The 14567-nt window shown below is 43.8% G+C and overlaps 1 protein-coding gene across 1 annotated transcript in view; it reads left to right on the top strand.

The window, feature by feature from the left end:
- Positions 1-14567, top strand: part of TCTN2 (tectonic family member 2) — a 794052-nt gene that overhangs the window by 163297 nt on the left and 616188 nt on the right. Inside the window, exon 4 of the mRNA XM_069619693.1 lies at positions 3799-3982. Within this exon, the coding sequence (XP_069475794.1) occupies positions 3799-3982 (184 nt within the window). The remainder of the gene's footprint in view (positions 1-3798; positions 3983-14567) is intronic.

The following is a 14567-nucleotide window of genomic DNA, read 5'->3' as shown; positions in this document are numbered from 1 at the left end:
GGTTTCCTGATTTGACTGCTGGGTGCCCTTCCTGGATTGTCTTCATTCCCTACCCCCCGGGCCGCCTCACTGTGAGCTTAATGTCTTGTGCTAGGATTTGTTCTGGGTTGTTTAGCCACAGTCTCCCTGAATTATCTGTCTAGGAATGCACCTTGAGGCAGGAAGCTGCCCTCATCCAGAAGGGTAGTGGGACTACACTAATTCACCTCTGCTGTTCATATGGGCAGTCCTGGGTCATGCCAGTGATTGATTCCTTTGTGCAACTCTTTTCTGCCAGCTGGCTGCTCCTGTTTTCCCGTCAATGCTTTGAAATCTGCGTGTGTTGATTTGTCTGTCTTCTTGGGGTCTCCCTTGCTGTAGTTTTCATTCTGGGTTAGTGGGTTACCCCGGGTGGAAGACCTATATTGTCCTTTTATTTTAGTCATGTAGGTTGTCTTTGGCGCTAAAGTCCCTCTTTGACCGGATGCTGTACCTAAACTGCAACAAAATATTTTTACTGACTGGCTTGTTTCATCAACCTGAGCCACGATTTGTAAGTACTTGCCATTGGGCCCTCGGTTATTCTTCAAAGTTTCGCTCAGGTGTCTCCTTGGTCCATTGTCATGTGTTTCTGCAGGCCTCTTTCTACTGCAGTTTGCCATGTTCTTACAATGGCCCAAATCCTGTTTTGCTTCTCTTCCTCCTGGGGCTTTGCAGTCTTAAACCTGGAGTGGGAAGTCTTCACTGACATCCCCTGTGGTTGGTTGATGTCTTCTCCACGCCTATAGAGTAGAACTCAGACTTACCTGACTTTTCACCATAACCAAAGCTGTATCTATTGACTTTGTCTCTTTCTCTTTATTGAATACTCTACTGAAGGGACTTTTAAGGATCCTTACCTCAAAATTGGCTCTTTTCTTGGGTTTGCATCTGTCCTGGTCAGGTCTCTTGTTTCCTTGCCAGAACTACATAACCCAGAAGTCTACAGGCTGTCGCAAAGAAAACCTCATGACCAGAATGATCTTGCGCAGTGTCACTATCGCCAAATCTCAACATATCAACCACAAAATAGGAAAGATAAACTTTCCTGATTTAGATAAACTACACGGTGAAAAAGAGCTGGTGTGTGCCGAGCCAACGAAAAACATGCCGGAGACAAAGGGGGTAGGACTTGGTAATATATTAACCTGTGACCCAAAGACCCAATCCCCTGGGGAAAGAACAGGGATAGATTAGCCCTATGGGGCAGTTGACCCGGGGGAGTGGTGTAGTGCGGGATAGAATGGCGATGGTGAGGTATGGTGTGCAGTTGGTGGACCAAGAGACCATGCAGTGGAAAGCAGACCTGGTGATGAGTGCGAGAGAGAGTGCGAGAGAGAGTGCGAGAGAGAGTGCGAGAGAGAGTGCGAGAGACACACACGTCCCCGACCGCCTCAGCTGCATGTCTGGATAGGTGTGTGAGCATAGTTCTCATCTTTTAGGAAGCCCCATATTTCATGTGGGCCTTCAGCATGTTCTATGCATTATGCTGAAGCATTGCTGCGTTTGGCCAACAAATCCAGGACTTGCATATCTTTTTTACAATGACTGCTGGATCCAACGAAAATTGGGACAGTGATTATAACCAGATCCATTCGGGTGACATTTACCAGATGCCAAATTCCTCAAGAATGGTGTGTAACCCACTCAATCCCCAATTAACCTTCCATCATGTATGTTCAGATTCTTAGCAAACTGTGAAATAAAAAGACCCATGTTCTTGTCATTTTTAACCCAGTCTATCCATTGACTACTGACAGGTCCAGGCCCTGAAATACCAGTTTTACATCTTGTCTAAGCCATTTCAAGCTCACGACATTATGATCACTCGCCATAGAACCCTAGGGAATCTACCAATGGGAAGAAATTCCTAGAGACAAACACGTAATCTATGATTGCTACTTGGTTTCCCCGTGACCATGTGTTGGATTGTGGCATATCGCCTGACGTAGAGCCATTCAATAAGCGGCAATCCCTTGATGACATGGCCTCATTCCATTCCAAGCCCCTTGATTCGGATGGGGTTAGAGGTTGAAACTACGCCCCTATAATTTGACCCGACTCATTTAGGCCTTTGCAATTGAGATCACCACAAATCAAAACAAATATTTCTTTCCCTGCTCACTAATTGATCAACCAGCTCCAACACTATCTTTTATAAAAGTCATTTTGGGTAGGGTTCGATATAGGTTACTTTTGATTAATTTGATAGTGTTAAAGGTTTATTGTAACTAAATAACAGTTTAATAAAACAAACATATATTTAGGTTACAGAGTACTAAGTGTTTGATTTCTTTCTCTGGTTTTTGTAGACTCAAACATTCTTTTCAGTTCCATCATTTCTATGTGCCGAGTAGGATTTTCTGAAGACACACTTCCCTACCTCTTCCAATAGGGCTTTAATTGCAGAATTTAACAAAACCACTCAGGCTTGATTTACTTCGTAGCCATGTCTCCTGGAAACACAGTATGCCATATTCCTTTAAATTGAGTTCTCCAGTGGAAAAAAGGTCCTCTAGTGCTTGTGTATTCCAAGAGGCCACAAACAGTGAATGTTTGAGCTTTCTGACCACTTGCTAATTTGAATTATTGCATGACAGAATAGACGGCAACCAAGCCCAAGATTCCTCTTTAACAGAACCAACCTTTTCCTTCAATGCATGGGCCTCTATTTCAGTCCAATCAAATCCCATAAGTCTTATTCTAGTACTTGCTTGCTTCCATCAACGCATATGTCACTATAGGTGACTGTATGTGGAGGTAGACTGCGTCCAATCTCATTTGTCAACAAATTCTATGATTTTTATATATCATGATCTGCTAGGAGGCAATGTTGTCAGGCCACAACATGCAGGGAATAGCAGAGGAAGGTCTGGAAATCCACGGCACGCCTGCCGACTGGGATGGGATTGCCGACTGAATGAGAGACTCCTCAGGGGGCTTTGCTATTTTTTCTTGGTTCTTATGGCCCCGTATACATGGGTATCTCTGGTGACTGTTGTGCACCGGCTACATGATCTTTGAATTTGTAAGCCGTTTCTGGGGACACCAGTCGCCTCAAAATTCTGCTCAGACAGAGGGCTTCCACCTTGCCTCTGGTGTAGGTGACCCTTCCCTTCAATTTCGCTTCTGCTGGCCAGCCATTGTGGTGTTTAGTTGGTAATGTGCTGGAGAGAAGAGTCATGCGTTCAGTTAGCTAGCTGAAAGCATGATTTACATGTTGCTTAACAAAGCCGCACCGCTTGCAGCTATTTCAAACAGGAGTATGTGGAAGAAAGATTATCCATCATAAATAACACTATCAGAGTTTAGTCATTTGTGCTTTGATCTCATATTCTCAAAGTAAATAAAGTTACCTCAAGAAATACATAATTTCTTCAGTTGAATAGACCACCTGCATATAGGGGGGTGTCTGGTGTGGCTGGTGCTGAGGGGTATATTTCATTCACACATTCGATGCCTTTTATGTGATAAATCTTGCAGTTTATAATCTAGAGATGAGCGTACTAACCGAAATAGTTACAGGAAAAGCCACAGTACCAGTATACCGGGAGGATATCGTGGGGGCAACGCATTCATGCTTAGAGACTGTCTCTGGTGTTAAGCGCTAATAAAAGATAGTCTCTAGAATTTTCTGGGATAATTAAGCTAAGTGCTGTGTGTAGTCTGGTTGGCCCAGACGTTTTTTATTTCTTGTGTTTGTTTCTTTTTTGGCAGAAACCCCACTGTAAAAGAGTTTCCAATTCTCCATCTGAACGAAATTTCTATTTTTCCTCCTAGAATTCCTTTGTGGTGACAGTAACATGGAGTCCTCCTCTGTGCGGCACCAACGAGACAAACTGCTGCACAATTTGCGTGGTTCAAACTGTTCTTGTCATTGCTTGCCAAAGTTCTACCATTATTGGAAGTCTGACTGTTCAAGCTGAAATCTATTCGAATTCCACCTTCACAGGAACAGTGACTGGTAAGTGTTCTTAATCAGAACACCCTTTCCTTTTCATTATACCATCTGTAATCGATGTTCAAGATATACATTCATGCCATTCACAACATTCTTTAGCAATACAGAATGAGGGTATTGCCAAGAGGTCAGGGTCTGGGATCATATAATATAAGGTCACCTTTTAGTCCGAGCCCAAGTTAGCAATTTCTTAGATCATGTCCCCGTTTCCTCAGCAACATATTGACCTATTGGTTTGTGAGGTGGATAGCTCAGGGGCAACACATTTGTATTTGAAGCAAGACAACGCAGTGCAACACAGGTTTGAATCCTGATCCCGTGCTTAGAAACCAATTTCTGGTATTAAGTGCTTTATAAAAGAACAATTATAATTTTAACGTATTACTGCAGTGATATAAAAGAAAGTTGCTCCAAGATGTCCATTCATTGAACTGTATATCACTTCAGAAAGCATGTAGCCCGAAACGTTTACGTTTCTTTGTTTGGGCTTTTCTCCAGTTTGCAAGCACGTTCTGTTAGATATTTGTATATTTTGAATGAATTGAAATGAGAAAAGTATTCTGGAGGCAACAAAATCTATTTGAAGTTTGTTTCTTTGACATAGTAAAGATCTAAGAGTGTATAGAGTAAGCCTAATTATCAAGTGCTCGAACTCAATAGCTCATAGTATGTATTATATACACTATATACATAATAAAATGCTGAACTCCACTTTTACCTAGAATATTTTCTAACATATTAATTATTGATAACCTATGTCTTTTTTGTATCGCTTTGTTCTGTAATTTTGTTACTTTGTAGCATTGTAAATGTGGTTTGCTGTTAAAGAACTTAATGCTAATCAATTGTTTGACCACGGATAAATTACTGGCTGGTTGGCCCTGCCTGGATTGGAAAGTGTTAGCTGCAGGTTGCAGAAAGATCTGATCATTGAGCACTTAACTCAATGAGCTATCTTACCTGGTGCTTTCCTTTTGATTCTCTCTAGGAGTGCTCTTAATGAACTTCTCTTGAATACCATGTTCCATAGTGCAGCCTCTCACCTAAACCTCCTAAGGCAGGACTTGACACTGTGGCCTTTCCAGGCTAGACATGTGCTTTTATCAAGTTTTTAGCAATGTTGTATGTGTTGTCTGCAAAAGTACAAAAAGTGCTGTCACAAACTCAACCCCCCCCCGTCTCTGTGCTCAGTATCGCTAGTGCAGCGATACTCATTCTACTGCCTGGCAGTCATTTGTTTGCATCTGCTGCACAGCCAGGCCCTGCAGCGCTGACCTTGATAATGGCCTGCTTGGTGAGCTTAGAGCTTTTCTGCTAAACATTTGAAGTGGTATGCATTTTTCCAACAACTTTGACTTGAGGGTCAAGACAGGTCAGTCTGCCACAGACCTGGGTGGTAAGTGGGAGCTGCTAACCAGTATTTAACATATATCATCAAATCATCCTTTTCCATCAGAGCTGACTCGGGGCCTTTGAGATCTATCACTTTCTCGGCGGTACGGCCAGTGGAGACCCGCAGCCCTACATTTGCAAGGCGAGAAGTAGGGGAGTCCAGGGCACATGGGTAGCACCGCCCACTCAGCATACCCACTAAAAATAATATGCATAAGATGTGGGGGGCACCTTGACCGAAACGAGCAAGGCAAATTGGCAGTAATCGGCAGGAATACTCAGGGACTGGTGCCGTGGTAGGCCCCCACCTCAATCGGGCCCCTGTGGAGGAGATCGCAAAACTGTGCATGCAGCTGAGTAGAGGGTTTGACTCAGCCCGGACCCATCCAGAATCAGGGAAACTGAACAATAGGGGGAAGTGGAGACCCTCCAGTTTGTGCAAAAGAGGACAATACCCGGAGCAAAGGGGAAAAAACTACATGGAAACCTCTGCAGAAACCCACCCCCAAGACAAATCCAATGCAAGAGTGCTGGTCAAAGTCAGAGGGGACCCACTTCAGCCTGGATTCGACATGGAACAATGTAGGAACGCTAGATTATGACATGGCCGCAGCCAAAGAAGAAATGTAGCAATGTTTTCAAGAATTTTCAGGAGAGGCTCTCCACCTCCCTGCAAGTGCAAGTGCAATTCGTTCAACACATTTACTAGCAAATTCAAGTCAGAACTGGCAGCAATGAGGAAAGATGTTTCCTCTCTTGAAGAAAGGGTCGATACAAATGAAAAAACCCTTCAAGACCTGGCCCTAGATTGCCCAGGACAACACATAATATTAAATGACAGTGTAAAGATCTGGACAATCGATCACAAAGGTCTAATATCCGCATCAGAAATGTTCCCGAAACGGTGCACAACGCAGATTTAAAATCTGAAGTATCAAGTGTTTTAGGGACCTTATGAATGCGTAAGGCGAGGTGGAAATTCTGATCAACAGGATTCATAGAGTAGGCCCCATACTAGAAGATACCATACAGATGGACCTTCCCTTCTGGCCTCCTTTTCAGCTGGGAAGGTAAACAACATAGGGTGACTAATAGGAGGGGGCCTGGATTATGCAGATAGAACTGGATGATCGCCCTGGTACAACCATGCCCCGCAACTATACCCTCGAGGGGCCCCGTTCCTGGGAATGGGCAACTAAAGAACAAAATTGCAGGGGAAGTAGGAGATGCTCCTCGGACCACACAGCCCTGCATGCTCGGCCACCCAAAGACACCCCTGCAAATAGATTAATCTGCAGATGCTGGTAATTCATCGGCGAGCTGCATAACCAATGTATAAGTTAATTGCGGTATGGTTTGGGCTCACCTTGGAATCCACTGAAAGTAATCAAAGGTGTTTTAGGATACCCTGCACGTGTTCCTGGTCTTAATGGTAGGCTACCTCTGCGGACCAAGTTCCAGGATGGATTAGCAAGGGTGGCCTATACCAGGGAGGGTTGGATGGGGGGGTTATGTTTTAAGAAGGGGAGAAGTTGGGGTGGGGGGACAACAGGGGTCAGGGTTATTACAACTGTTGAGGGTGTGGGGGGGTATGGGAGGTACCCGAGGGACTCTTTAAAGGTACTATTGAGTTTTCGATTCACCAGGATATCCCCAAGCATATACACCACGCTACCAACGCATATGCCAGTGACTGACACTTAACATACAGGGCTTAATACCCCCGTCAAATGAAGGAAACATCTTCTATCCATACATCAACCCGACCTAGTCGCACTCCAGGAAACCCATCAAAATACAAGACACACATATTAAAACTCAGACAATACCCTAAGATCGTGCAAGACAACACCAAGAGGAAAAAAGTGGGGGTACTCTTCGTATTTAAAGCTGTATCAATTGTGAAGATGAACACAGATAAAGAGGGTCGATACATTTTCCTTCTCCTTCAGATAGGTTCGCTTAGCTTCACAGTTTCTTCCATCTTCGCCCCGAATTCTGTCAAAGAGTGGTTCTTGAAAATGGTCTTCTCGAAATTGGAATACTTTAGTGTAGGCGAAACAATACTACTACTACTGGGGGACTTAAACATTGCATGGGATCCCTCCCGGGACACAAGCTCAAATACTAAATATGCCCTAACATCGGCATACCCGTAACACAATATTTGTCTGGACATCCCTGCGTGGTGACTAAATCGCATACTCATTACTCTCATGTCCAAAAATCCTTCTGTAGGATAGATTTCATCTGGGCCTCGGCCACGATGATGGGGAGAATATCACAGAGACCCACACAATAACTATCTTGGACCATGCCCCTTGCTCTCAACCTTCCCAGATCATATCCTAAATTACGGAGTTGGAGATTCCGTAGCGCACTGCTAATGGACCAAGTCTCGGGAGGATAGCTCGGGGCAAAGTGCTCGCCTTGGAAGCAAGACAACACGGAGCAACGCAGGGTCGATCCTTGGGTCTGCGCTTAGAAACCTCTGGGTATTAAGCGCGTTATAAATAACCAATCAGATCATATCTGCGATGATTTAGAGCGCAAAATGGCACAATACTTTACAATTGACACCAGTTCGGACACAAAGATGTATGTGATCTGGGACGCATTCAAGGCAACTCTAAGGGGGTAGATTATTGTGGCAGAGGCACACAGGGAGAAGCCCAGGAGAAAAATGGAATTGGATCTCGAAGCCGAAGTTGGAAACATGACAACAGATGGAGAGATGGATTCTAGCCCGGGACTTCAATAGCAATATAGGAATGCAAAGGGCAAATTAGATCTCTTTCATACAAAGCAAGCCTAAAGGAGCTTGATATATTTAAAGCAAAAATATTATGATAGCTGATAGACATTTAGCCAGACAATTAAAACAAAAAAATGCTGGCCAAAGAATTCTGGCGATTGAGTACCCAACAGGCAAAAAGACTGACGACATCGGAACAAATTGCTATACAGCTTCAGGCATTTTATTCAACGTTGCTATACAGTTTCAGGCATTTTATTCAACCCTTTGAGTCGGATCATCCTGACCAAACACTCCAACATGAATACTTACAGGCAACAACATTACAAAGCCTGCCCATAACAGACAGGGAAACACTCGACGACATCGCCTGATAGGAGGTGCTACATGTAATATCGAATCTCCCGACTAAGTCCCCAGGCCCAGACTGATTCCCAACCTCATTATACAAAGCATTTCATACCACTCTTACACCCAGGCTCAATGACCTTTTCAACTTGTTTGCCACCTCCGGAAAGATAACCAATACCATGGAAGAAGCCAAAATCGTCCTCTTCCCCAAGCCAGGGAAAGATCCAGCTAAATGTGGATCATACCATACGATCGCACTTATCAAAACACACGCGAAGATGTACACCGAAATTCTGGCAAATCGGCTAGAGAGCCTAATGCCAGCGATGATTCACCCTGATCAGACTGAGTTCATAAAGAGTCACCGAACCCATGATAACCTCAGGAGAGTGTGGCACCTGGTAGAAAATGTCCAAAAACGCAGACGTCGCGCAGTACTGGTATCGCTCGATGCAGAAAAGGCATTTGACAGGGTTGAATGGTCCTTTCTCTTTAATACCCTACAAGCAATGGGATTTGGCCCTAAATGCATTGCTATGATACGCACTCACTTTGTCAATCCAATGGCTAGACTTGTGATAAACGGCCAGCTGTCCCACCCGGTCCCCCTCCACAGGGGTACGAAACAGGGTTGCCCCTTTTCCCCCCTTCTTTATGCTCTTAATTTGGAACCACTGTTGTCACCAATGCGCCAATTGGAGGCGATCAAAGGCATAAGCTTTGGTGGGTACTCCCACAAACTGATGGTGTATGTGAATGACATGCTTCTTGCGGTTATGGATCCGGTCATTTCGGTCCTCACAGCACTGCAGGAACTGGTACAGTTCTGCTTGGCCGCCGGCTTGAAAATTAGCATCACTAAATCAGAAATATTAAAACTCATCGGTCAAACAAGAAGAATTAATAAAGGCAATGAAGCGACAGAACTATGCTGATCTTGGGGCAGTCTATTACACGAACACTGAGGGAACTTTATACAGCGAGCTTCTAGCCACTAATAGCGAATATCCAAAAACAATTGCAGAGGTGGACCCCTCTTTCAGTGTCATGGCTAGGGAGGATCAATACCATCAAAATGGTTATCCTGCATCAGGTCCTATACCTATTTCAGGCGCTTCCAATTGTGGTCCCGGCCACATTCTTTTGCACATTAAACAAATTGGTGTCCGACTACATATGGAAAAATAACCTCCCACTAACCCCCTGGATTGCGCTGAAAAACCTTAATGATTCTCCAAGCAGGGGGGAGGGGAATCGGGCCTTGCACATTTTCGGGAATATTATCATGCATCACAGCTACGAGTTATAAAAGTGTCATGATCCCAGTAAGTGAGTACAGTTCCCATTCAGGCTTGCAGGAGAAGCAAGGTACATCACATCAGTCAGGAGGTCAAAAGTGGGTACAAGCCTGGCAAACATGGCATTTGTACCATTCATAGCATATGCTCCCATAGTCTCTCTTAGTGCTTACAGTGGTCTCATATACTAAACATGGTTGCCGCCAGATCCATTGATAACTTACAGCACGCGCCATACTTACTGCAGAGGAAGCTACTTCAGCCGGCCTCCGCCGGAGCGCTCGCTTCGCGTCTTCTCCGCTGACAGCGGGTTACGCTACCGGCGTCTTTCCTCACAGAACCTGTCAAAGGAAAAATCAGAGACATTAGTTTTCACAGAAAAACAACAGAATTCCATAGTTCTTGAAAAGACTTACCCAACCAAAGTTCTCTCCGAAGTAGTTTTCAGTCAGTTGTGTTTGTCTGTAGCCGCAGCATCTTCTGTCAGAAGTTCTCTCACAGCCGCAGCATTCATCATTCGCAGTCGCAGTACCTTCATTCAGAAGTTTCCTCAGCAGCCACCGCTTTTTCCGAAGGTATTTTTCCTCAGCTTTCCGAAAACCTGCAGACAAATAAGCTATTTAATTGATAAAAGAACTTAATAGAAAATAAGAAAGAAGTTGTTTAAATAAGTTTACATACCTGACATTTCTTCAAGTTTTCACCGCTCAGTTATTGCGGCGCTTTTTCCCCACAAGGCTACAGTTACTCCGCATAGACAAACTTACGCTAGTTAAATGTTTCTCCATCCCGAGTAACGTCCCAGTCATCCCACAGCCCTTGGACTCTGCGAAATCCGAGAACCTGCAAGAAAAAGGGAAAATATTAGAAAGAGAGATCTCTCCAACGTAGGGACTATTCCAAATCTAAAAGACTATAGTATTTTCTCTGCATACTTACCCAAGACAATTCTGGAAAAGCAAAGAAATGATAAAGGCAAGAGTCGATTGAACACCTCAGCCTTCCAAGTTAAAGTTTCTTCATTCCAACGCGCCTGTGTACAGGATGTACAGGATGGAGAGCTCCACAAAACAAACGCAGCTGAGAAGGGAGGGATTACCAAAGAACACAGTTATATAGCAACTTCTCAGAAATCGGGTATTATAGCAGTTCTATTGTTGTTATTGTTGTTTATACAGAAAAGGAATCCAAAAGTGCCCAAGTAACAGGTCCACAGGCTGAGAAGGCATTACGCTCCCGAGGAGTCCAGGTAAGTGTTACAAAAAGATTGGTTTGGGTAGAATACAGATAAGGGCAGATGGAAAAAGCAATAGTGGGCCCACAAATTGAAGAAAAACTGTGGCTACCTAGAATCGATTGGCCTCGTAACATACTACAGTGAAATCACGAAAAGTGGCGGAGGACTCGTGGGGTCAGGCAATTAGACAGCACCGTATCACAACATTTTCTGCCCCCTTTGACCCCACTCTTTGCGAACCCACTTTTCTCTCTGGGCCTAAAGGTCAACTCATTCCCACAATAGAAAACGGTGGGATGTATGAAATTCCGAGATGTTTTCGTGGAATGACATCAAATCCTTCAATGCATGCAAAGATAAATTGGGTCTACAGGAGACCCAACAGTTCCCATACTTTCAGGTGCACCATTGTTTAATGGCTTCACTTAACAGAGCAGCAGCACAGACCTCTCACTCCATTCAAAACATTTCTCACCTCAAACCCTGGGGACAAACATCTGATTTCACAAATATACACATTTCTTACGGACAAGCCCCCGCAGGCAAAACTACCATATCAAACCAGGTGGGAAAAAACACTCTGGATCACACTCTGTGGACATTTGGACAAACCTTTGAGCTGATATATCCCCCGCTTGACCAGGTCCCTCCAGATTAGGGCATTCTGGATGATTAAAATCATGGTCCAGTGGCACTATACAGCAGAGCGGCTGCATAAAATGAACCCGACCAATCGGGACTCCTGTTGGAGACATTGTGGGAGGACCGGGGACTGGTTACATGTATGGTGATCGTGTCCTAAAATACAGGAGTTCTGGAAAGAAGTAAATGAAAATATCCAGGCAATGTTTGGGGCTAAAGCAAAGCGACCTATAGGTGAAATCTTCCTGGCATAGCAGAGCTGGACAATAGACTATGGCAAAAACATAGAAGTAAAGCATATTGCATACTGCATATGGCAGCTCTACACATTATAGCCTACAAGTGGAAAACTACAGACCCTCCACATATCATGGACTGGTTTCACAAACTATGGAACTTTGTGTCCCTAGAATGGGTCACATGCGTGATACAGTGGGAACAGACAAAGTTTTCGACGGAATGGGTGCCGAGTCTGGACTTTCTTGATGGAAACTTTGTAGAACAATACTGTCCACACAGGTTACACCTACTAGGTATATCCTGATACATGATCACTGTTATATAAGGTCGTACCCGTGTACTGGGAGGGGAGGAGAGGGGGGACGTAGGGGGTTTAGGGGATTGTGCTCTTAGACGCATATGTTTTGTTGTATCAGAAAATCCAATAAATAAAAAAGAAAAAATATTCTTCATGTAAGTTTGAAACTTTATTTGACTTCAATTTACTTTATTTTATGATCTCAGGTCTACTTCGAATCATGCTGCGCGCAAAATTTATTACTCTTGACATCCCTCAATATTATACATTTGAGTCCAAACCCCAGAAGTAGAATCCAACACAATGAGGAGCAGATACAATAGTTGGCCGTGTGTACTATGTTGAACTTTCAACGGATTCAGTGAGATTTTGTTTGAGGTTACTACTCCTCCACCTAAAAGGTGTAAGATCCTACTCAAACAATAATTTGTTCTATTAACATAAATTACGTTAAAATACACCACATAATATATTTACACTCTAAAAATGTCTTTCTTTACACACATTAGACAGTGCACAATGGCTTTTCCACTAGAGTGTATGTGTGTGTGTGTGTATATATATATATATATATATATATATATATATATATATATATATATATATATACACACATATATATCTCTCCCAAGAGAGATGAAGATTTATAATGAAAAATAATCATTTCCAAATCTTAAAGGTGCAGCCTTACATGTGCAGGTGCTGACATCACATGCACACACAGCCTCACATGCCCAATAATGTTACCCAATGCTAGTTAATGATTTGTATTATTTTTTCACCAAATGTAATATGCTACCTCGTAACTAGTTGCTGCCATCCTATGTCATGCACAGCCTGAAATGACTCAGTAATACCATACATTTTCAGTTCATGCTTTATATGCATATTATAATAATATGGGTTTTTATATATTTTTTCTAGCCAGCCACCTCCTGTCTCTAGATGCTGAAAAATCTTGTGGTGTTACCCAATTTTCTGGTACTGAATTTGCCACCTTCACAAAAATGAAATGCTAAATCGGCTCAGCCATGGGATTCAAACTTTTAAAGGAGAGGGTGACCCATGTGGGAGGCAAGCTTTCCGCCTGAACAGCTCAGATTGTTACCATGCCTGATTTATCCCCAAGTTCCCAATACTATCTTTTGTTAGCTATATGGAAGTTAAAATGACTAATAAATGGAAACTTCCTGCAAGGAAGATTGGTGTGGTTTCTGACCCCCTATGTGCACAGGATCAGCTGAGATTGAGAGAGCCATGGGAATCCCATCCCCTAGAAGAGGCATAAACGGTGAATCCATGCTAAGAACCAGAGCGAGAGAACTGTAGAACCTCTTATGGGCAGAACCATCCCCTTGGCAGGAAGATGAGAGCTTACACCAAACATGGCCGACCAATGTGAGGCCGAGCCCATGGAACGCTGAGAGCCCTGCCAGGAGCGGCGGGCTGAGTGCCCCAATTGGAAGTACAAGGCATGACAGGCGGGCCGAGAGATGGGCACCGCAGAGCAGTTGGAAACCCGCGGGATAGAGGCGCAAGCTCCGTCCAGAGTGGAAAACCCAGAGGAAGCAGCCATGCCTGCGCCAAACGTCTGTCCTCCCGAGGAGCACTGCAAGGAAACTAGAGGTACACAGTGGCAACAGGGATGTGTGAGGAGTCAGGAATGAAACTCAGACACAAGTTAGCCATGATTTTGGTTAAAGACTTAATAGAAGGGGGTTGGGAAAAGGCCTCTCTGACCCTGCTCTGAGAGGAATGTCCCTACCTAAACCAAAACCAAGGATCGATCTATGTCAGAATGTCCAAAGAAAACTTTTCCGTGTCCAAAGTTCTATTCTGACCCTCACGCTATAAACTTAACTCCTGCAGGATTTCGGTGCTGGGACCTCAGTCTCCCAAGTGTCTTACCTGATGTGTCCTGTTATTGTTTCTGGAACTGAACTAAGTAAAGAAGCTTACTTGTGTCACAACTGAGGCTCTGAGTCATCTATGCCTTAGAACCTCGTTACAAGGACTATCTTGATTTTGGAGAGGCATACCCACGAGCACCCTTTTGAATATTGTTACTTTATAGAATATAATTTTAGACAGCAGGACAGCTCAGGGTTGTTTCTGGAAATACTTTGTCCTGGTCCTTTTTCTGACTTGCCACACCAGTCATTACCGTAAAAGAAAAGATTTTTACGGGACCACTACAGATCAGGTAACGCAGGTGTTAGGAAAGGTTTCTCTTTACTGCACATTTCCTTCCATCTTTATGGAACCCCCCAAGCTTTTTGCTTTTATTTTTGAATCTGACCTGTACTTTTTGCAGTACAGTGAAGCCCTAAGCTTCACTGCACTGGCCTTTGCTCATATGCTATGGGGAACCTGAT

This window comes from Ambystoma mexicanum, chromosome 10, assembly GCF_040938575.1.
Source record: "Ambystoma mexicanum isolate Mex_15411 chromosome 10, UKY_AmexF1_1, whole genome shotgun sequence".
In the NCBI taxonomy this organism is placed as follows: domain Eukaryota; kingdom Metazoa; phylum Chordata; class Amphibia; order Caudata; family Ambystomatidae; genus Ambystoma; species Ambystoma mexicanum.
Note: the sequence above shows the minus strand (reverse complement) of the source record. Positions and strands in the feature narration are given on the sequence as shown.